General features: G+C 42.8%; 1 protein-coding gene across 5 annotated transcripts in view; it reads right to left on the bottom strand.

The window, feature by feature from the left end:
• BMPER (BMP binding endothelial regulator) overlaps positions 1–25,006 on the bottom strand; it is a 157,630-nt gene that overhangs the window by 20,206 nt on the left and 112,418 nt on the right. Inside the window, exon 14 of one of the 5 annotated variants that reach the window (XM_035316958.1) lies at positions 14,911–15,120. The exons of the other annotated variants lie outside the window; for them this stretch is intronic. Coding sequence (XP_035172849.1) covers positions 15,024–15,120 — 97 coding nt within the window. The 3' untranslated portion in view covers positions 14,911–15,023. Of the gene's footprint in view, positions 1–14,910; positions 15,121–25,006 lie in introns of those variants that run through there. 5 annotated transcript variants of the gene reach the window in all.

Below are 25,006 nucleotides of genomic sequence, written 5' to 3'. Positions count from 1 at the left end.
TGAAGCTTGCTGTCAAACTTGGCAGTGATTGCAAACTACTCTCAACCTTTCTTACCACCGAAGTTTGCGGGTAGAAATTGTCAGCACTATCTACTCCTTTACACCTTCAGAAACAGGGAAGCAACTCAGGTGTGGCAAAGCAGCCAGTGCAGCACCTCTCCTAAAGAAGCCCAGCTGACAGCAGAGGGAAATCCCAGAAGGGAATATGGAAGGAAAAGCTGTTGCTGGAGGTTACATAGGCTTCATAGTTACGTTCTCCATGGGTCCTTGGGAACCGCAATGTTTAGAGTCCATACCTCTGGGAGGCCACAGATTTCTTCCTTTTGAGGTGAGCATGTGGCACCCACTCAGTAGCTTTTCCGCTCCCATGGATCTTTCCACATGTGGGGAGCCTGAGGGCCTGTATGAAAGCATGAGTGGATTAGCTCTGTCAAAACAAAGATCCTGTTTTTGTGCCAGTAAGGAAAAAAAGGAGGGAGCAGGGAAAGCATAAAATAGAATGTATGATACATAGAAGGAAAATTGGTTTTTAATAGAAAAGTTTTCCAATAAGCTTTGGTCGCTTACAGTGCAAGTTTTGGAATGCAACTCCCTCATCCCCTCAGGATGGTCTCCATTTTATTACGTTAGTAAGGAAGCCCAGCTTATTCCTAGCAGAGCTACTGTATGAAACATTTAAATCTCAAGCCAAAGTGGCAGGAGTAAAAACACCTCCTGCCTGATTGATTTTCAGCCACTATTCTGGTGCTAGTAATTTAACATGATTTTTATCATGTGCAGAAGAAATGTTTATTACCAAGCAATAAGTAAATCAAACAGGATCACATCAAAATGAACAAGATGATATGCACCCAAACGTTACCTATATGATCACTAGATTTCAGCTGAGATACTTAACCAGAACGAGCAAAGGAATATATCAGAAGAAGGGAGGAGGCACTGATTATGAATCAGGGGAGATGAACTGAGTAATGAGAGGACACTAGAAGCTCATCCTTCCCTCCACCTTCCTTCCTTTCCTTCTTCCATCTCCCATTTCAGTAATGCAGGCCTATTAGGAATAGCTGCATTGAAAGAAGAGGAATAATGGCAATACCACTAGTCCAGGAGAAAAAAAAAAAAAAAGAAAAAGAAAAAAAAAAAAAGATGGGGCAGTACCATAAGTCTGTCCCCTGGGAGCATGCAAGGGGAAGATGCTATTACACATATCAATAGCAATTTTTACAATTCAGAGAGAGAGAGAGACAGAATGAAAGTGGTACCTACCAAAATGAAACCAGAAAAAGGATGAGGCACTTTGGTAGGATCATAGGAGTCTAAAGAAACTTATATATTTATACATGTCATACCAGTCTGTGTATAAAAAGTAGCTGTGGTCTCCAGAGGTGCCATGTAGGAGCATTGGCAAATTGTTACACACTTAAAAATCAGGGAAAATGACCATCTTTAAGACACAATTAGCCTTACAATGCAGCAAGTCTTGTCTTCACCAGGTGTCTCATCTTCAGACTTACTTTTCCTGGGTAAAGACTGCACCTTCTGCTTTGATTCATGATAAATTCTGCAGAAAATGCTTCAAAATTGATGTGTTTTGTCCTTGCTCTCTGAAGTTATTTGTCTGGATGCAAACAACTTTGAGCTTCTGCTTTCTTAGAGTCTCTCCCAGAGATCACAGAATCACAGAATTTTCTAGGTTGGAAGAGACCTCAAGATCATCAAGTCCAACCTCTGACCTAACACTAACAGTCCCCACTAAACCATATCCCTAAGCTCTACATCTAAACGTCTTTTAAAGACCTCCAGGGATGGTGACTCAACCACTTCCCTGGGCAGCCCTTTCCAGTGTCTAACAACCCTTTCGGTAAAGAAGTTCTTCCTAAGATCCAACCTAAAACTCCCCTGGTGCAACTTAAGCCCATTCCCCCTCGTCCTGTCACCAGGCATGTGGGGGAACAGACCAACCCCCACCTCGCTACAGCCTCCCTTCAGGTACCTGTAGAGAGCGATAAGGTCACCCCTGAGCCTCCTCTTCTCCAGGCTGAACAAGCCCAGCTCCCTCAGCCGCTCCTCGTAAGACTTGTTCTCCAGGCCCCTCACCAGCTTCGTAGCCCTTCTCTGGACTTGCTCGAGCACCTCCATGTCCTTCTTGTAGCGAGGGGCCCAAAACTGAACACAGTACTTGAGGTGTGGCCTCACCAGAGCCGAGTACAGGGGGACGATCACCTCCCTGGCCCTGCTGGCCACACTGTTTCTTATACAGGCCAGGATGCTGTTGGCCTTCTTGGCCACCTGAGCACACTGCTGCCTCATATTCAGCCGACTATCAACCATCACTCCCAGGTCCTTCCCTGACAGGCAGCTCTCCAACCACTCATCTCCCAGCCTGTAGCTCTGCTTGGGGTTATTGCGCCCCAGGTGCAGGACCCGGCACTTGGCCTTGTTGAACTTCATGCAGTTGACCTCGGCCCATCGGTCCAGCCTCTCCAGATCCTCCTGCAGAGCCTTCCTACCCTCGAGCAGATCGACACACGTACCTAACTTGGTGTCATCTGCAAACTTACTGAGGGCGCACTCAATGCCCTCATCCAGATCATCAATGAAGATATTGAAGAGGACCGGCCCCAGCACCGAGCCCTAGGGGACTCCATTAGTGACCGGCCTCCAACTGGATTTGACTCCATTTACCACGACTCTTTGGGCCCGGCTATCCAGCCAGTTTCTAACCCAACGAAGCGTGCGCCAGTCCAAGCCAAGAGCAGCCAGTTTCTTGAGGAGAATGCTGTGGGAAACGGTGTCAAAAGCCTTACTGAAGTCAAGGTAGACCACGTCCACAGCCTTTCCCTCATCCACCCAGCGCGTCACTTTGTCATAGAAGGAGATCAGGTTCGTCAAGCAGGACCTGCCCTTCATAAACCCATGCTGACTGGGCCTGATCGCCTGCTTGCCCTGCAAGTGCTGCGTGATGACTCTCAAGATAATCTGCTCCATGAGCTTCCCTGGCACTGAGGTCAAACTGACAGGCCTGTAGTTTCCCAGGTCAGTCCTCCGGCCCTTCTTGTAGATGGGCGTCACATTTGCTAGCCGCCAGTCAACTGGGACCTCCCCTGATAGCCAGGACTGTTGATAAATGATGGTAAGCGGCTTGGCCAGCACCTCTGCCAGTTCTCTCAGTACCCTTGGGTGGATCCCATCCGGCCCCATCGACTTGTGCACATCCAAGTGCCGTACCAGGTCACCAACCATTTCTTCATGGATAGTGAGGGCCACATCTCTCTCCCCATCCCCTTCCACCAGTTCAGGGTACTGGGTATCCAGAGAACAATCGGTATTGCCGCTAAAGACTGAGGCGAAGAAGGCATTAAGCACCTCCACCTTTTCCTCATCTCTTGTAACTAAGTTTCCCCCTGCATCCAGTAAAGGATGGAGATTCTCCTTAGTCCTCCTTTTCGTGCTGATGTATTTATAAAAACATTTTTTGTTATCTTTAACAGCAGTAGCCAGACTGAGCTCCAGATGAGCTTTGGCTTTTCTAATTTTGTCCCTGCACAGCCTCGCGATATCCTTATAGTCCTCCCTAGTGGCCTGCCCACTTTTCCAAAGATTATAAACCCTCTTTTTTCTTCTAAGATCAAGCCACAATTCTCTGTTCAGCCAGGCTGGTCTTCTTCCCCGCCAGCTCATCTTTGGGCACGTGGGGACAGACCGTTCCTGCACCATTAAGATTTCCCTCTTGAAGAGCGCCCAGCCTTCCTGGACTCCTCTGCCCTTCAGAACCGCCTCCCAAGGGACTCTACCAACCGGTGTCCTCAGCAGCACAAAGCCAGCCCTCCGAAAGTCCAATACAGTGGTTTTACTGGTCCCCTTCCTGGCCTTGCCAAGAATAGAGAACTCCACCATTTCATGGTCACTCTGCCCAAGACCGCTCCCGACAATCACATCCTCCACCAGTCCTTCTCTGTTTGTGAAGAGAAGGTCTAGCGGGGCGCCACCCCTGGTAGGCTCACTAACCAGCTGTGTCAGGAAGCTATCTTCCACGCTCTCCAGAAACCTCCTAGACTGCTTCCTCTGGGCTGTGTTGTGCTTCCAGGATATGTCAGGGAAGTTGAAGTCCCCCACGAGAACCAGCGCTGACGAATTCGCAACTTCTGCCAGCTGCCTGTAGAACTCCTCATCCGTCTCCTCGTCCTGGTTCGGCGGTCTGTAACAGACCCCGACCAGGACGCTAGCCTTGTTGGCCCCCGATCCTAACCCAAAGGGACTCGACTTTGTCATGCCCAGCCTCGAGTTCTACAACATCGAAACACTCTCTAATATAGAGAGCCACTCCACCACCCCTTCTGTGCTGCCTGTCCCTTCTGAAGAGTTTATAGCCAGTCATTGCAGCACTCCAGTCATGAGAGTGGTCCCACCACATCTCCGTGATGGCAACCAAGTCGTAGCCTGCCTGCTGCACGATGGCTTCCAGCTCCTCCTGTTTGTTACTCATGCTGCGTGCATTGGTGTAGATGCACTTCAGCTGGGCCATTGCCTTTCCCCTGGCCTTGCTATTGTTCCCCCTGGCACAGCTCCAGCAAACCTTGCTTCAGCCCCATCCCCCTTCTTACCTAGTTTAAAGCCCTCTCAATGAGCCCTGCCAGCTCCTGGCCCAGGATCCGTTTTCCCCTAAAAGATAGGGACCCGTCTGCGGCCATCAGGCCGGGTGTCGAGTAAAGTGCCCCATGGTCGAAAAACCCAAGATTTCTGTCTTGGCACCAGCCCCTGAGCCACGTGTTTAACAGGTGGGCTTTTCGTGTCCTCTCTGTACCCCTCCCTGCCACCGTAGGGATGGACGTAAACACCACCTGCACTCCCGCTCCATCCACTAACCGTCCCAGCCCCCTAAAGTCTCGTTTAATAGCCCTCAGGCTTCTCTCTTCAATGTCATCACTACCTGCCTGGACTATCAAAAGAGGGTAATAGTCAGAGGGGCGAACCAGGTTGGGAAGCTTCCTGGCAACGTCCCTGACCCTGGCCCCAGGGAGGCAGCAGACTTCCCTACGGGTAGGGTCAGGCCGACAAATAGGGCCCTCTGTTCCCCCGAGGAGAGAGTCTCCCACAACAATCACCCTTCTGTCTTTCTTGGTGGAGGCAGTCCTGAGGCGTGGAGTCGACCTCCTCGCCCTAGGCATCCTCCTGGGTACACTTGCTACCTCTTCCTCACCCACCGGTCTCTCAATCTCCAGGGCCTCAAACCTGTTGCGTAAGGGCACCTGGGAAGGTGGGGCCGGAAGGGGAGGGCATCGCCTGCGATGTCGAGCAGGGACCTTTTTCCATTCCTCCTCAACTCCCAGATCCCCTCCCTCTGCCTGACGGCGACAGGGCAGGGGGTCCGCCCCCATTTTGGGGTGTCTCACCCCGGTACCTCTCCTTGAGGCCCTGCAGGGAGTCGCTCTACCAGTCGATCTCCCGCTCACACTCCCTGATATCCCTCAACCTCTCCACCTCCTCCTTGAGCTCCGCCACCATGCGGACCAGGTCATCCACCTGCTCACACACACAGTTTCTCCGCCTCCCGCCGATGGCAGCAACAGGCTCAGACACTCCCTGCATCCGGTGGCCTGAACCGCTGCACTTTTTAACGGGTAGTCAGTCTGGGTGTGTACCGACTTCCTGGAGAGCGCCACCGTGCCTGGTGGAGACCATTATCGCCTCGCTAGATATGCGGCCAGGACTCATTCCTCTGAGGTGCAACATGGTGGCGCTTGAACATATGGTCCAGAGAGAACTATTTTTCAAAATAATTCAGAAGAAACTCTCCAGAGTGCTTGTGTGTATATACAGATTTGATCCTGTTCTAGTCCTAGGTCAGTAATGCAACAGGCTGTCTATTGGACTTCAGGTTAAACAAAGTCTTGTTTATTCAGTCACCCTTGTGTTGCATTTAATATCTTGCCATTTGCTAAAATTATAACACAACAAGATGATCATAAATTTTAACACTGTCTCCCTCGCCAAATGAAATCATATAGCATCTCCATGGAGATTTGTGCATCTTCAGCACACTCCACGTTGAATATCAACTGTTGTCGGACCATACCTCTCTCCACTTACAAGTAAAGAATAGCACCCTTTATGCATTTAGAATTTCTTCATATCTTAAGATCTACTTACAGAGATTATGTTATTGTGAATGTCAAGCCCAGTGGTTCTTAGAGATTCCTTTATGTAACAGTAGCAGCAGCCATGGAAAGAAAGAATCAGGAGGCAACAAAGTCCTTGATCCCATCTGGGCAAAGAGTACAAAGGGAATCATCACGTCTGCATGAAGAGAGTGATGGTGATGGAATATTAACAGAAGAGGCAGAGTCCCTGGAGTCAAACACTGTGGGAATGAGTAAAAGCCACAGAAGGAAATGGAGGCTAAAGAGAAAGGCACACAGTAAATATCTGCAGATGCTGTCATTTGCAACAGGGGCTGAACCAACAAGGACATAGTCACACACTCACATAGCACATACTAGATTTGGGGAAAGACAAAAAAAAAAAAAAAAAAAAAAGAGGGAAAAAAAATGGTAAAGGAATATTCTTTTTAAGATCAAAAGTCAAGCAGCAATAAAATCCATGTCAAAAAACACAGACAGAGGAGGTTGTGCATGCTCACTTTTGAACATCTGCACAGAGAAGCCACTTAAGTAACCATGCAACAGCATGGAAGAACCATCTGCACTGTGTAGACCACCAGCTGTGCAGTAATAATACTTTGAATATCCAGAGTGCCTTTCATCTGAATACTGCAAAGCATTTTCCAAACAAATTAAGCTTCACAACACCACTGTGAGCTTCTTAATTAATGGTAGGATTATTTCATCCTGCACCAAAATGTCATTGCCGCCAGAATGAAAACTAACACCTGTTTATCATCTCACAGAAATGTTGTATAATTTACATGACGGGAAGTGACAGAAAGGCTGTAGTTAAGTTAAAGTGCAGGAAGACTTGAGGTGGTTAAAATTAAATGATAGGAAAATGAAAACAGAGTATTACCCCCCTTTATGCAAAATGTCACATTAAGTTTTATGCCCACATGCTGTTACTCTTTGGTCTTTATTTCACATTGGGAAGAGCATACTTCCTTGGGTATATACTTGTAGGGGTGTCTACAGATGTGCTCAGAAGTACAGAACATACCTTTCCTGGTTGTGTACACTCAATAAAATGTATTGCTGTGCATTGCAAATAGCTTTCCTTTGTACTCCTTCAGATCTGTTTTTATAAGGCATCCTGATGATTATACTAGAGCATTGCCTCCAAGGCAGCATGCCATCTAGTAAGTCCTAAAACAGATTTCTTGCTGTATGTACTATCAGTTTCACAGGGTACTCTGTGTAAGCAGTTCTGTCCTGGTTCTGCTGGGTTTGTGTGATATGACTGTACATTCCTAAAGAACAAGGAGAAAGGCTGGAGAATATGATATTTGCAGATAGGAAATATTACAGACAACCCATTATCATTTCCTCTCCTTGCTTAATACGACCACTTTTCAATCCAATGGAAATGTTAGTGGAAGAAGTAGTTTGATGGGTAAGTTATAGCAGCAAAGAAGACTACTTCATTATCCAGTGAAGTTCTCTGCTGACAGAAAAATGTATAATTGTTCTATATGGGAAAAACCATTCCAAATTCTTCAAAAATAAAGAAATATATTTAAAATGTAAACTTTTTGAGGGTATCAATGAGATTCTTATCCATGCTTGACACTAGTACCCTAAGACATTTAACCTGTGAGGAAGGCTTTTTGATGCTACTGTTAAATAAAAATTGTAGCTTGGACTTGCAGAAGGCTAACTGAATTTTTAAGACATTGTTAATGATATTCAGATATTAAGCAAAAAGCTCTAGCTTCAGCTAAGGGGGTATATTGTAAACATTTCCACATTGATCATCTCTGAGTTGGTCCCAGCTGGGCATGTGGTGGTTAACCTCAGACCAACTTTTCCCTTCTTCTAAGAAGTTGGTTTTAAGAGGACACTGCCTGGCTTGAGAAAAGAAGGTTCTTTCATGATTAAATTTTTCCAGAAACACTTGGTTTTGGTACAACTCTGTCCCTGCTGAAGCCCAGGGTAAAATTTTTTGTCTATAATGCCAGGTAACATTGGCCAGCACCAGCTGCTTTTGACGTCTCATCCCACACAACCAGCTCTGAAAAAGTTCTCTTATACATACTGACTTGTCTCCAAAAAGAGCTGTTTCTTTTCTCCATGGATGCAACTGAACACCTGTGCCAAGTTACTCACTATCCCGCCAGGACTGACTACTTCATTTTAAATAAACCATAAAATGGCATGAATTACTTGGGAGAATAAAATGTTCCTTTTCAGTCTATACGTTCATTACTTTTTCTCTTGTACACTGGTTTTGTATGTTTATTTCAGATATGATTTTCCTTAGCCAAATTTCAAAATAACGAATAGGAAGATTAAGTCTTAAAAAAAGTATATAATTTTCAGTTCTATCATACATAGGATAAGCAGTTATCTACTTCTTGATATATGACCTCAACCTGTCCACAGCCTCTTCAACTCAGAACAACGGCACTAAAGAACTAGAGACTTTGAAAAGTTTCTGTCCCTTGGAATATTAACATTTCTTACCAACATTTACTTCCATTTTGTTTTTCTGAGACCATAACATTTGAATTATATTTTGTGTTTCAGTTTGGATAAACCTCAGAAAAAAAACTGAGACCTAAGCCACATACCACCTCTAACTCACCAGTTGAAATGATAGCATTGCATTGTTTCCACAAGACAAGGAGAATCAAAATCTTCAATTCCAGACTCTACATCTGTTCCAATTTAGTAACAAACTAAACTCATTCTCCATCCCCCATAAGCATATCTGCACATACACACAATGGAACACTCAATTTTAAGGAAATTTGCCTCTGGATCTGGATCCATGTTGGGTCACTGCTAGTTTCCAGACACAGTCATAAATCAGTCCAGTTTCACTAGAAAGAAAGGAGATTCACAGAAAGCTCCAGGCAAAGATCTCTACTCAACTTTCCTAGCCCAAAATCTGTCTCTGCAGCAATACATTATATTTGTTTTCAGCAGTGGAATAATACTGCATACATTTATAGTCTCACCAGGGACAATTTATGAGATCGTTCCCCCTAACCCTCCTCCATTTGGTCCTTCACTGAGCTCTATATCTTCGGAAATAGCTTTAAAACCATGTCTTTTCCTATCTCTGCTTTGAACCCCCTGGTTTAGAAACACAGTAGCAAGAACATGAATTGCTGGGAAGGGCAGCAAGGCTGAGTCTCTGCTCCAGGGACACTGGAGACCATGAGTCTGATGGACCTCATGACCAGACTCAGTCCTTTGATACCCAGGCTCAGAAAGTGCTCTTCTCCCACCTCTTTCCATTCAAATAGAATCTGAAATTTAAGGAAAATAGAAATACATTGCTAGCACACTCCAGAGGCTGAAAATCATGAAGTAGGGAGGTGGCTGGTCACCCATTTACACATCTGCTTTGCACTGTGAACTATGTGAGGGTAATAGCCAACCTACCTGGTGTTTTTAATGCCAAACAGAAGCTGCAGTGTTAGCAAGCAGTCCTGTATGCCTGAGATCAGCACATGAGCTTCAGAGGCATTTCATTTTGCTATGCTCCATTTTCAGACTTCATTTCACACTCAAGTACAGGGGCAATTTGGAGTCCCAAAAGTCAATGCATAGTATAAGTCAATGCAGTGTAAAATTTTTTTATAGACCCAAGCATAACTACATTCACGTGCTAATACATGAATGCTGTTTAAAGTCAAAGTAGCTTGAAATCCCATTTTCCCTTGTATGTTTCCTGCTAAGCCTGTCCAGCTTGTATACTTTTAACGTTGTGAAATATCCTAAATATCATATTTATGAGGTACTGGCATGTTGAGATCCTTGGCATTAAAATCTCTTATTTAACAAGAAGTAATGTATTTGCCACAGAGTATTGACAATCATCCCACTGGACAGGTGGAGAAAGATTCTCAGAATCCTCATGTATCTTCTGCTGAGGATGTTGCTTGGTGAGCTGCACATTGCTTATGTAAATGTCGAATAACAGAGGGAGGTCTCCATCTCACTTAAATGCAACTTGCATACTGCTCACAGCTTTCCACCCCAGGCTCAGCTCAAACCAGAGGCAGTTGTAAAATTATTTGCATTGATGATCACACCTCACATCTGTGGAGATGGAAGAAAGAAATGGTGCCAAGCCTTCATTTTGGTTTGTGCAAGCTGCAGGCAATGGGCAGATGCAACCAAGGGAGCCCTACCTTCCCCTCAGAAACTGAATACGGGAAGGCACAGGAATGGTGAAAATGTGGGGAAGTGATTTCTCCCACATTACACGCAAGTCACGGGGGAGAATTACACTTCAGCAGGGGGAGAATTGGCTCTGTCCCCATCTTCCTTCCTTCCCATCACTTTGCCTTGCAAGGCACTTCATTACTACCGAGAATACACATTGGACTGTCTCTGTGTGATAGGCAGAGCCTCTCTTTATTTTTTGTTTTTACTTGCAGTGCGTTCCTGAGGATGAACAAAATGTACAAATCACACTCTGTGACCACAGAGTGATATCTAAATCATGTTTCTGGGATGCACATGCTTCCTAGGATTTCCTCTGATGCTGCCTGAAGCACCGCAGACATGTGCTATCCGTCCTCCCCAAATCCCAGCCCTCTGCAAGGGCATGCCTAACACACAGCCTTCTGTATCTGACTTCCAAGAGCAGTGGGAACATACGCAGCAGTGGAAGATGTCCCTGACTCGTCACTATCATCACATTGCTTGTCCGGTATTTTTCAGATTTTCTAGACGTGCACTGTCCTGGCCCAAGGTCTTGGCTACATCATTTCAGATTAATCAGGGCTTAGCTATCCAGGTCAAAAGTGGGGTCACATTCAAAATGGAGAGTTTGTCTTGACAGCAGAAGAAACAAGTGCTGCCCCACATTTTAATCTGAAATAACACAGCACCAGTTTTCCAATAAATTTGTAAAAATCTGTTAAACTGACTAGGCACCATCAGTCATGATGACAATCTCAGCATGTATTTTCTTTTTCCTATTTTCTGTGCAATAAAGAGACCCGGAGAGGTTTTTCCATTCATAAAACAAATGAGGAAATGTGAGGTTAAAGGCTGAAAAGAAGAGCTTGGCTAGGAGCAATTCTTCTTTACTTTTATAATTGTCTATGATTATTGTTATTATTACTGTATCATTAAAGAAATAGCTCTATTGTTTTATGCTGTAGAAGTTGCAGGCCCCGTGATTCACTGCATGCAGTTGTACAGTACTCTAGGCTACACTTAAAACACACTTCTCTCTTAATCCTGAAAAGATGTGTGAACCTGTGCATACAACTTCCTGGGGTGGCCTCAAGCAAATCATCTCACCTGGAGTGAGACAGATGAAAATTTTGCCATTAAAGTCTGACCCTGAGCTGATGTAAAGGGCAGGAGAGGTGTTTAGAAATTGCCAGGCCACAGGTTTGTACCGAGAGCATGAAGATAAAGCCTTTCTTTCATTCCCTGAAGCCAGTAACAACTGGCATTATGTGGTCCTTGCTCTCTTCTCACATACGGCAACACAAAGGAACAATCCATATTAAGACATCCATTTAAAAGCAAAAGTAAAAATAATTTTCTCCATCTAGATATCCCATTGCATTGTCAGTCACACTTGCTGTCTTATCTCCAGGGAATTTCCAAACACTTTTTATTCTGGTTAGAGTGCAAATTCCTACTACATTAAGCAAACGCCCCTGGCACCTGGAGCAGCCCTTTTCTCCTATGTAGGAAAACCCATGGCACTCCAAAAGACCACATGGTAGAACTGAACCTTTCATTCTAAATCCACATTTATTGCTGTTTCCAGCCACCACAAGAGTCACACAGCATGTAAGTCAGAAAACGCAGACATTAGAGATCAGCTAAATGGCAAATATATTTCACTTGTCAGGTGCAGATCAAGCACCCTGCTTGATCCTCATCACTGTACTGTCTCCCCATCTCAGAGAGACTCTTAAATCTGGTCTGACCTCAATGTTGCAGTCATCAAACTCAAAAAAAAAAAAAAAAAAGTGCCAATTCTAACTTCTACAGTCTGCATTTCCAACCTCCCTTCCTTAAACCTTGCTCCCCAGCAATGCTGCCATGAGCTCAATAGAGAACACTGATGTTAGTAAAGCTGTTGGGTTCATAGAAAACATAAACCCAGCACAGCAAGCCCCTCCACAACCACATTTCTGCTCTCTGCCCACTAACTGGGCAATGAAGACAAAGTAAAAACCCCAGTGCTGAGCCAATGGATAAGCCGCCAGGAAATTTCAAACTGCTCTAAGCATGACAGCCAACGGAAACCATGATGTAAAGTTCAGAAGAAGGTCACTGCTTCAGAATCTCTTTCTAAAGAGAGATTTTGTTATGGTTTTCCTTTTGCATGCATGCATCAATAGAGCTAGAATACCAGAGACAGACAGAGAAGAAGGGTGGATCTTTGTAAGAAGATCCAAAATAAATTTGAAAATACTTTTTGCCTGGGTGGTACAGACACATATTTTCAGCCTTTGGTACATTCTGTGCTTCTGCAAAACTCTATGCTGAAAGGCATGAAACTAGTTTAAGTGGCCGCCCATGTTCTGCACAGCTGATAACCCACTTGCAACATAATGCTGGGGGAGCTGGACAGACAACCTGGAGCTGCCTGACAACCATCCAGATGGTTCACTCTGAATTTGGAGGCTTTATGTTGCATATTCACCTTGTAAGTCTTTGATTGAGGTATCACTGGGCTGGCTTACACGTAATATGTGGCAGAGCTGGGATTGAGCCTCAGACCCACCCATGCATCCATCTCCAAAAGACCAGCCACCTCATGAAGGCCTTGTCAAAAAAATTTACTTTTCATCTAAAGCTTTGGAGATTCAAAAGGAAAGTTTTGGCAACCTGGAGACAAGGGCTTGCTTCTTTGCAATGAGACTTTTCTCCTCTCCTGTCTCTAACTGGGCTACAGTTGGGTATATGACCACACTGCTTGCAGGTTTTCTATTTATTATCGTAACGCAGAGAAGTATTACATTTAAGTGGGTGCTTCCTCTTTCATTAGGATTGTATCACCTTTGTATTAAGCAAGGAAAACAAAACAACCTTGGGTTTTATGCCAGAAACTGTCTGTTCTGCTTGGACTAAGGTCCTCTAAGAACTCTGCACAAACTAAAACAGCAGATTTAAGGTATTTTGTCTTGTGCAATTTGGATGTAGACTTAGGTTTTTCGGAAGTAAAACAGAAATATGACACCAGTATAGCCCCAGGTGTTTTCCTCTCTCATGTTTGCTTCATGGCAGTTTTCCATATTTGAAGGCTATCCCACATGGAAACTCATCTCTTAAAACAACGTGCGATCATTTATGTGGCTATCCGGATCAAGCCTACAGAAGAGCTCCATGGAATCACAATGACAGAAAGCAGTTTCAGAGATGATCCAAGTAAGCATAATGGCTACACTGCTGAGAAAGTTGTCAGTCTGAAGGTCACCTCTAATCCCACTGACTGTAAATACATAATCTGCTAACTGGCTGCTAAAGAGTTCTTGGTGGGCTGTCAAAGTATTTGCCTACAAGCTGTTGTGAACCCTACTGGGGACTATACTTCTCATGAACTGATCACTTGAAACTTCTCTAAGGTACAGAGCAAAAACACGAGACTGAATGTTTTTAGAAAAATCAACTCACAGTGGAAATCCAGGAGGAGAGACCAGCACATCTTCTCTCCTCCATGGCCACCATGAGTGCATCTCAAGTGCAGAATCCTCTGATAAAGAATTAAATGGCTTGTGGGTAGGAAATGACAAAGGGCAATTAAAATTATATTAAACTTTCTCATTGCTTTTCTCTGGTGGTTCCTGCAATACAAATGTCAGAAGATTAATTTGTTTACTGTGCACAGATGTAACGATAACCACAATTGCTTCCCAAAAAACATTCAGTACAGCAACACCGCAGGTCTCCTTCTACCACCACAACATTTTTCCACTGCATCTCCTGGAGACTGCCATAGCTGGGAAGACCAGCGTGTGGTCCTGAAACCACAAGGCATCCTTCCTGGGCCCCGAGATCCAGGCCTGCTAAGAGTATGGGAGAAAAAAAAAAAAAAAAAAAAAAAAACAAACACGTGCTATCTACCAGAAAAAGACCAAGAGACACACCATGCAACCATGGGCTACAATGCACCCTGTGCCACTAAGGGCAAAACTCATGTTTCTCTGTTTATATCAGTATTAAATTCATGACACTATTCCTAACCTAAAATATTATCAGTGAAAGGAGAAGCAGGTTAACAGAAACAGTATTAGAAATGTTTCCATACAGACCCTAAACATAACTGTGACCTTATAGGTATGCACAAAAACTCATGCAAGGGTTTTCGCTGAAGCCAATCAGCAACTATTCAGCCAAGTGGCTGCCAGTTGCTGCAGATAAAATACTTATCACATTGCAGTCTGGCCCACTGTCTGTTAAGCATATTTAAGTGAGAAGGTGAGTGATTCATTTAGTCTATTTTCATTTTTAGGACATGACTTTGACCTCAGTCATTTGTCTGAGTTGATCCCATTATGTTTCCCTTTTCTGAGTGACTATCAAAGTTCTCACAATGGCAGGAGGAAGATCTCCTCCTAGGCATTGCAGGAGGTTAGGATGTGTCAGATAAATGCATCAAAGAGATTATTCCTGAATGCTAAAAGCCCACTGGAAATATATATGACAGCCCCAAGGCAGCCTGACACTAGCATCCCTCAGTTGGGTCTGTTAGACAAACAGCTCATATTTTACTTAGAGTGAAAAAATCACACACACTATGGTTCTCTGACACTCTTTAATCTTAACACAGCTGCAAACTTATTTCAGCAGAGAAACCTTCTGGGTGAATGTGACCTTTGGATAAATCCTCACATGTTCTCAGTGGTGGTATTTATTGTTGCAGTCAGGCTAATGATTCACTTTGTGAACAGCCCTGGGAGGGACTGCTTTTTCTAGCAGCCCCACAGACCTGTAAATATGTTCCTCCATCACTGTCACACCTGTACTGCAACAGGGAAAAACAAAGAGTCAAAGGAAAAAAAGATATTATTTCACACACCTTCATTTGCGTTACTGCACAGCCTGATAATCTGGAGCAAAAAGAGAACATTCATTTTTACAAGATATATTGGGGAACACTAAACATTTTTAAAGTTGAGTCAACTGGCTTTTGGTAGACTCTGTTAGAAGTTATTACTCTTTTCTGGAACCACTAGCTACCAGGACATAATGTGTTTTCCTGAGCCAAAAGGAAAAGTAAGGCATCACTGCTCTTGAAGAACATTCCTCTTCAAAGCAGGCAATGGATGCTACAAGAGACAAAGATAAAACCAACAAGAGCCTTGAAAACTACACCATGAATCTCCTTGTCGGCTTTCAGCAATGCCATTACTCTTCAGCTAAAGCTGATGTTGTTGCAGTTGACACTCAATATCAAAAAAAAAAAAAAAAAAAAAAAATCTGTTCCTATTGCACATAAGCAAAATAATACTCTCTTGGTTGTTACACACTCGGTTCACAACACAACCCTTTTGCTGAACCACCAAGAAGCTTGAATCTAGTCTGACTTTGTAATTTAACAGGCTCCAGGCTGCCAGGGAAGGGACATGTCAAAAACTCCTGTGAAAACTACTGCTCCTGCTCTAGTTATAAGCTTCATGCTACTTCATGAAATATAATTCTGTCTAGAGCCCCAAGAGCTGACCTAGCTTCACTCTCACCACTTGACAAAAGATGGATCAAAGACCTGGTTTGTGTCAGACTGGAGGGCTTTCTCACATTTGAACGGAAAGCGGACTTCAGAATTTCAGTAGTAACTTAAACTTAAAAATGAAGGATGCTGCCAGCCATGAGCCAGCATCTGCAGGAGATTAATTTCATGGAGACTATTAAAAAATAGTGTTCAGATGTTTAGCAATGTATATAATATGGGCAGTAGTCAGAAGCAGGCAAAAGTACATATTCTGTATATGTACAAGTGATAGTCATGTCATATGTTGGATTATGAGATCAGGCTCCGATCTCTGATTTTCCCGGCTCAAACTCTCCTTTATGAAGACACCTGATGTTTTTAAATGATAAAACTTCTAACACAGACACAAGAGCAGTTGAGACCTGGAATGAGTTCAGCTGCATTTTCTTGCTTCCCAGCATGAAGGAGTCCATGTCACAAAAGTCAACAGACTGTCTGCAGTAATGGAGACATAGTCAAGGACTGGATAGACAAGAGGATCATACCAACTGTGGACTTCAGCAACCTGTGCTATCACAGCTTGAGATAGAAACATAACAGTAGGATACTGTAAAATGCTCAAATTACTGCTGTTCATATTGTAGACACTCCCCCCTCAGTCTACCAATCCAGCATTTCTCATGTACTCTATATAACCCCACCAATTCTGTCTCAAAGGGGCATATCCACAATTAAAAGGCTCTTTAAAGAAACATTGTAATGATATTTTATATAAAGCATCATAACACATATAATAACATACTTTGTTATAAATTTTGTTTGAAAGTCAGAGAAACAAATTCCTATCCTTGTAAAAGCTTGTTATTGGATGTCTATACCATGCAAACTTCTGTTTTCAGTCGGCATCCAGACTTAGTAGGTCTTAGGGGAAAAATCAAGCTTCGTTTCCCCTCAGTTAATATTGGTTCTCAAGTCAGTAAATCATAATATTGACCACAACAGAAACCAGTAACTGTTTATTATCTTCTGGGTTTTAATTATAAACACTGAGGAAATTTGTCAAATCCTGACTTCCTAACCATATGGAAAAGCTTTTAAACATTTTGCATATACCACTGTCTATCAGGCCCATCACAGTTATGGAACCAAAACATATTCCAACAACAATGCTTTGAGCATTTACACGGGATCTTTAACTTTGGGTACAACTTTGAACACAGTATCTGCATCTGCTCCAAGGATAGTGAGGACAGTTAAGATAATAAACAGCATCTTTTTATGTCACAAGAGTTATTAATTCCAGCCCCATAGTTAATTTTCTTCTGTCTATATAAAACTGCAAGTTTCAAATATGGGGAACGTTGAGAGAGAAAAACAAACAAAAACAAACAAACAAACAAAAGACTATACTATTCCATAACTAGAAAACACTCCTGGCCAAGTACTTTATCACTCGGAAAGAGAATAGCAACGAAAGACAAAGAAATAAAAGAGACAGGAGAAGGAAAATCTTAGGACTACTAGACAGCACAGTTTATATGCAGCTGATAAGAGAAACACGTAAAGTGAATTCCTAGCCTCAAAAACCAGATGGGAATCCTGGCCAGAGACAATGTCTGGCTACCATGTAACACAGGTTGTAACTATGGAATAGATTAAGTCAGTTCAGACAGCAGTCTAGAGATCTTATGAGAGAGTATGGTCTTATGAGACAATACCTGCTGGAGAAGGTTGTTCTCTCCTTGTTTCCATGCCTCTGTGATTTGTGTGATCTAGCCAAGTCATGCAGAGCACACATTTCACAGGTAGCTGCTAACCACATTCCTCATGTGCAGGGTATAGGTGGACATCAGTTTGAAAAGACTTTCTAGAGATTAAAGTAACCAGAGAGAAACTATACAGATCAGTGCAGGTAAGTAAAAGGAGAGCTGGAAGATGAACCAAATGTCACATCACTAATAGGCTAAAATGTCTCCGTACTGTACCTCAATTTTTTGCTCTCATAGTGGGTTTTGTGTTTGATTGGTTGGTAGGTTTTGTTTGTTCCTTTGAAATCAGATTTGCTGCTAATGGTTTCAGTGAAGATCTGGGCCTCCTATAAACTGAAGAATTGTGATGCAAATGGTAGCAACTGCATATTTCAGATGTTGACTAAACACAGTCTAATTATTTTATAGGATCAGAGGGAGTTTACAACCCCAATGGCAGATAAAATAGTCACCTGCATGTGGGATCTTTTCTCTGATTACAATACGACTTTCAACTCCTTCAGCTGATACTTTGGTGACCCTTCCCCATATTGTGAGCAAGTGGCCATTGCCTTTGGAAACAAAGGCAAAACATGCATTGCTCAAGCCATGTAGTCTATAATCCTTTTTGGAAAGGTTTTGTGTACCCACAACAAATCCTGAAACCATTGAAAGTTTCTGTCACCCTCTGAGGACATACATTTATGATTTAAGTCATCACCTAGCCATGATGAAAAATACTCCTCCTACCATGAAGAGTGGCCTGACAAATCAGTACAGCAGAGAAAAAGCATGTACACACACAGGTAAGCAGAATAAAATGGGCTTTCAGACTTCAGCCTAGTCCTTGATATCTGAGAGCAGAATATGTTTTTTTGGTTTGTTTGTTTGTTTTTTCCCCCATATATTGACTCTTCCTGCTCCAACAGTAAGCCATCTATAGTTCATGCCCCAATCCATTACTAAGTTTTGATTTTGCAGTAGGTTTTCACTTACCAAAGACACTTTACTACACAGAGTATTACCAGGCTGTCATTTAACTGGGCCTTAAAAGAGCAGAGACAATTTAGCTGCTTGAAGAGCAGTAACACTTTCTCCTGAAAGTTTTAGAAGAATGTGCACTTCGACCAGAATAAGAAAATACACTTCTTGTGCATGTGAACACCTCTTAAATACCATCAGAAGTACTCAAGCTTCAGGCAAGGAACCAGGCACTTTCACATTTTAATCTCAAATCTACACTTGGCTTCCTGCACAGCAAAGGACTCTTTCTTCATTTCAACAACTTTAAACCAAGTTGCGGTGAGAATTAAATGTTTACACTGCAATTTGAAAATGTAAAGTGCTAAGAAGGAACACTTAGGAAATGAACTTTGTAAACCTTTTCCTTGCTGCCATGGTATCCACCATCCTCAACAGCCTCTTACTTCATGTACTCATAGAGTACATAAGCTTAAGCACTCACTCTCTGTAAACTACATACCTCACTTGAGAGCTGATGTACAAAAATCAGCTGTCTGAATACCTTAACACTTACAACAGCTTCCTCTGGACTGATCATAAGAGAAATGACTTGTTATTAATTTTCACATGCTGAATTTATTTTAGCTTTTATGTTTCAGGAATATTATATAAACAGACTGTTAGTTGTAGGAGTACCCAGGAATGCAAGAAAACATATGGCTCCAACTCCCTTCAGTATTTCCAGCACATTCCCCACCAATTTTAACTTCAATTGGCTTAAATGGGGGAGTCAGGGAGAGACTTAAAAACTCTCACACTCTTTATACCTTGATGAAGTTGTCAAATCACAGCACCTGCTCTCACATATGCAAAGCCCTCCATTTGGGTGAAAAGAGATTCCTCTAGCTCCCTTTGGGTGAAGAGGGGAACGATTATAGTATATTTTGGATGCTTTGTCATTTTAGTACCTCCCCTGCTCCAGGATAGCACAGTCAAGCTCTAATCCTGAGACCTCTCATTGTATTATCATAAGTCTATGCCTGATCTGAGATGAGTCCACCAGAGGCACAGTTAATTATGAGAGAAGAGCCATGCATGCACACTTCTACATGGTGTCTCAGTAGTTTAAAAGGTGTTTGAACCTGAAACAAATACATGTGCATGCAGTTTGTTCCCCATACCTTACCAGGACTGTAGGCATTCTAATGGTAAATACTTGAGATTGATCGATACATATTCCTGTACAAACACAAGTACCTCCACCTATCTTGCTTTACTTCCTATAAGCCTGCACTTTACGCTGCTGCTGTGATGCTCTATAGAGTACAGCAACCCTCTGGTGCCTAGATTTGGGGGTCCCAAGCCCTCATCAGCACTGGTTCTGCTGGGCCCGTGTGCTTGGGGTTAAATGGGGGCTGCATCTGCCTCTCATCAAGCTCCTGGTGTCTGGCACTCAGTCTGAATTTGCTCTCGTATTCCACTGTCAAAGTAGCCAACTTTTTGCAGGTGGAATGAAAGCAGCAGAGGCCTACCAAAACAGCTTGTACTGTGCTTGTTTGTGAGGTTGTAAACATCACCAGAAATGTGGGATTGTGGTTCCTTCATTTGCTGCAAAGACTGAAGGACAAATGAAGCTTGAGCAATTAACAGAAGTTAATTACTTTACATGCTAGCACTATGTATACATGAGACAGCAAATATGGAACCTTCACACACCTATCAATACAGTGAGGCAATTCAAGAGGCAATAGGCACAAACTGGAGCACAAGAGGTTCCCTCTGAACACCAGGAAGTTCTGTTCTATGCAGGTGATGGAGCACTGGCACAGTTTGCCCAAAGAGGTTGTGGAGCCTCCTCTCTCCTCCTTGGAGATCTTCAAAAGCCACCTGGATGTGGTGCTGGGCAACCCACTCAAAGTGGCCCTGCTTGAATAGGGGGGTTGGACCAGGTGACCTCCAGAGGCCCCTTCCCACCTGAGCCATTCTCTGATTCTGAGCTCTTACAGGGATGGACAGTGAGATCTTCACTACAGATTGTTACTTCGTACCATAGAGGGCTCCCAAAATCCTCACATAACACAAAGGTCCCCAGAGATTTCTAAGACTGGGAACAGATTTCTTGGATGCCCTGCAGGATTAGGAAACAACAGCAAAACTGAAGGAAAAACCTTCAGCTACTACTGAAAAACAACCACCAGAAAGCTTTCAATTAAGTTTCAGTTAACTTGTATAAAGTCTCCAGAAAAGACCCCTCAAAGGTGGCAAGTCAGCTTTCCACCACAGCAAAAACAGGCACAGTAAGCTGCTCTGGGTTGTCAAAACCTTCCTAAGGCAAACTTTCTACAGAAAACATTTTTTGGTGTTGGTCATGGCTCACGTCCTGCTTTGTCTGGTTATCCTGCCAGAAGCATAAATGAACTCATAATAACAGGAGGATTAGGTTAAGCTTATTTTTAAAACATTTCCCACAAATTCATCACATTTGCCTGCTTATAAACACCCTTGTTCATCTTTGCTGTATGTCTAATTAGGCAGCATATACTGCAGGTGGCTTAAAATAGGAGCTGAAATATAGTAGCTTCGCAGTTATGCATGTTAAAGGAAAGGTAATTAAAATTTCATGCTATTAGATGTAAACCGATCATCTCAGGGGCCTGAATGGGATTTCTCCACCATGTATGACATGGCACAGTTGGCCAGCTACAGTATGGGTGGGTTTCCTCTTCCTCAAAAAAAAAATGATTAGCTTCTGCCTGAGGCAGAATATGAGATGTGAGGGGTTAGTTTCCTGAATTATTTATTCACAGAAATAGCGTATTTATATTTTATTTAAAATCAATACTGCAATAAACTTAAAACATAAAAAGCTAAAATTAAATAAAAATCAGCTAGCAAAGAAAGCTTTGCTGTGAACATGTCTCATAAGCTAATTAAAATGAGATCAAACAGAGGTCTTGTACTTTGTAGCAGCTGCAGTTAAAATTCTGTGGTGTCTGAGAGAGAGACAAAGTGATTTCCTCTGATGATGCTGACAACTTTTCTGCATCACATCCCACCAAATGTGAGATTTATTATCACAGTTAAAAAGAATACTTCAGAGTAGCAAGTATTTTTGTTTTGGGAATGGATCAAATTGCACTAACTGGCAGGTGGAGTCTTTAAAAACATTTTCACAAGGGAAGTTATCACACTGCTTTTCTACCAGTTCCTCCCCACACCTGCTCTCCTTTTCTTTTAAACAATCACGCATTTTATTATATTACTGAGACATCAGGCATATTTTCCAGAAAGTGAAAGGACTCTTTCCAAAAATATTTATGCAATAGGGATATGCTTGTATTTTGCAAAATAATAATAATAATAAATAAGTAAAAGTAATAGTGTAATAGTCCTAGGGCACACTCATGCTTACTGTGATACAGTGGCACTTTAAAATTGCAGCTTTAATAAGGACATTGGGGATGGGGAACTCAGTATTAAGAAGTTTTGCCTGGGATGTGTTTAAAAGCCTATCAGATAAGCTTTGAAAAATGTGAAGGATGGCAAGCCCAAGATTTGCAGAGTTTTTCTATGGACATCTTACAGCCAAGAAAAAAGAACCTCAAATTAAGAGAGATTGCTCAGTTGCCTGGGGTCGGCCAATTATGTTGTCTGCTTTGCAAAGCCACTCCTTAGACTTCACTCTGCAAAAAAGTGGCAGAGAGACAGAATCTGGGTACCCCAATATGAATGCATTTCACTTCATTTACTCCAGTAAAAAAAAAAAAAAAAAAAAAAAAAAAAATGTCTGTAGAACAGTAGATGGTCGAAAGACTAGCCCAGGACTACTAATGCATAGATCAGCATTATATACATGCATGGGACAAGGACGGTCACAATAATGACATCTTGTCCCTCAAATATAGCAAAATTCCCACTGGTTTCAATGAACCAGGATTTTATCCCACAACTCCAAGGCACTGTGAGCCAAAGAGTAACAACAAAACAACAAATAAAATAATAACTAAAAAAAAAGCTACAAAATGGCCAAAACTCTGTTAAAAGTAACCCAGGAACAACAGGGTCTGCAAATGCAATCTATACTGACAAATGAGAAGTGCATTCATGGTATCGTGCTTGTTCTGTTAGATGTATCTCCCTCTCCTTCCTTCCCCGTACTTCCTACCATCCTTCAGGATCTCTTCTGTCATAGTCAAATCGACCTTACATTTTCACATATAGAGTCTCACATCTGTCAGACAGAGGGCAATGTAGAAGACAGCATTTTGTTATGAAACACCTGACTTGAATTTCATTGGGCCAGGTAATAAACCAAAAACAAATGAAGTTTTACTAGGCAGAAACAGGTTTTTTGTAATAAGTGTCTATATATCTGCATGCACAATAATCACAAATTGAGCTCTTTCCTGGCAAAGAGCAGAAAGAAGCCTCATATTGCCCTTGGAACCAGTAGAAAGTAACATCTCATTCAGTGTAAAAAGACAACATCAGGTAGGGTTGTGATCATGTAATTAGGTAAGCAAAACAAACACATTTTAGACATGCCATCTTTGAAGCAAAGGAAACTTCTCTGAGTTTTAATCACAGAATAGTATGTTGCTTTATCTGGTTTTCCTATAAAAATCTTTCCTTGTTAAAAATAATAATAATAATAATTAAAAAAAAATCATTAACTTTCCATATGGGAAAGCACAAAGTGGGTCATCGGGAAGCATGCATTTCTTGGTTGGAAGTAAGCCATAGATGGTCCCAAGTGAACGGTGTCTGTCCAACACCACAGTCTTGTTAGATTTTGGAGCCCTCTCCACCCTCATCCTCCCCCCCCGCCCTCTCCCAATACCTCAACAGGAAAGGAGACATCTGTGAATCCTCTGGCACTGCTTCAATGTTTTACAGCTGTAATAACCACTGATACAAAGAGAAGAATGTTTTCTAGCCTCAAATTCCTGAGGTACTTTTCTAAACAGACACAAGTGAACGGGGCTTGGTTACATGAAAAATACCCCACCAGGGGCAGGGGCGTGGGGGAAAGATGAAGAGGAATCACGATCCACAGATAAGTGAGCTCAGCTTGGGTTCAAATTTATCTTTCCTGACCACTCAACCTATTTGTCCAAATCCAAGCTTCTAATCCTTAAAACTAAGCAGTATTTTTTTGGCAGCTTGCACTCACTTTTGGCTACTTCAAATAAAAAATTCTTCAAGGAGGAGGCTTAGAAGAGTGGTGATCTATACATTTATATATATATATATATATATATTTATACATACTGTGGTATTTTTGCAGCACCCCTTACTGTCAAAGTTAGATACTTGCTACTATATATCCCAAAGTGCATCAGACACCACAAAGACTGTTTTGTCCCACTTGTTAGCACTGCCAGTCACTAGCATTGTAAGTCATGATGACTCTTACCTGCATGTCAGTGAGCTCAGCAGTGTTACACGAGATGCACAGGTGTGACTTGATGGCTGACATTTAGAAGTGGTTTCAGGAGTAATGTCAATTCTTATAAGGGCACAAAGTAAAGGCAGCCCAGCCAGATTTGTGTGGAGAATGCATTCCCAAGCACAAGTACTCTAGTAAGGCCTGGGAACACCAGCTCTCCCATGGCCTATGCCTTCAGGCTTAGTCCTTTGCAGTCTACTCCAATGTTGTTGTTTTTTTTTTTTGCAAAGGATCACCTTGTGTAAGTAGAGTGACATAAAGCAGAGTATTTCTGTACAGAAAGCCTGAATTATTAAGCACTTACTAATGCAAGCAGCTAAAGCTCTAGTGGGTAACTTCAAATGGATGAAAGACTCAAAGATGCTGAACAGAGCAGACTGAGAAAGGGAGCATCTAGCTCATGGGAAACTCAAATCCTGGTGAAGATTTGCTTTAAAAATACAATTATAATTTCAAATATTTTTAAATTCCTTCCAAACCAGAAGCTCCCTGGGCTGCACAGCTGCTTAGTGACAATTTGCCCAAGAAGCTTAGTAAATTGTTTCATTGTGAGCTCCCCTTTGCTGTGGTTACATTGCTGTTAGTACCCAGACTCAGGGCCAGCTTTAGAAAGGTGGTTAGACAGGAGCAGGAACATCATTACCTTAGCACAAGAGTGAGTGGGAACAAGAAAACTTGCATTGCACTGGGACTTCACAGGGGCCATCCACAGCTTCATGCCATCAATCCTTCATTTCAGCCAACACCACTAGCCTGTCTTGAAGGGGGGACAGGCCAGCTCTGCCACTGTGAGTGGAGATACAGATGTGGAGGCTGGTACAGGTGCAGGAGCAGGGGCAGGAACAGGGGCAAGAGCAGCCCTGGTGAGCAGCCAGAGCTACAGACACCCTTCGGTTACACCACAGACAAGCCCCAGAGCACCCTGGCCCCAGCTGAAGCAGCACAGGCAACTGCTGTGCCCACATGCACAGCCAGAACCAGAAAATCTCACAGGGAGAATTTTGCAATATGCACCCTTGGCAGAAAGCAGAGGGCTACA

This window comes from Oxyura jamaicensis, chromosome 2 (assembly GCF_011077185.1).
Source record: "Oxyura jamaicensis isolate SHBP4307 breed ruddy duck chromosome 2, BPBGC_Ojam_1.0, whole genome shotgun sequence".
NCBI classification, from domain to species: domain Eukaryota; kingdom Metazoa; phylum Chordata; class Aves; order Anseriformes; family Anatidae; genus Oxyura; species Oxyura jamaicensis.
The sequence above is the reverse complement of the archived record's forward strand: the minus strand, read 5'-3'. Positions and strand labels throughout refer to the sequence as shown.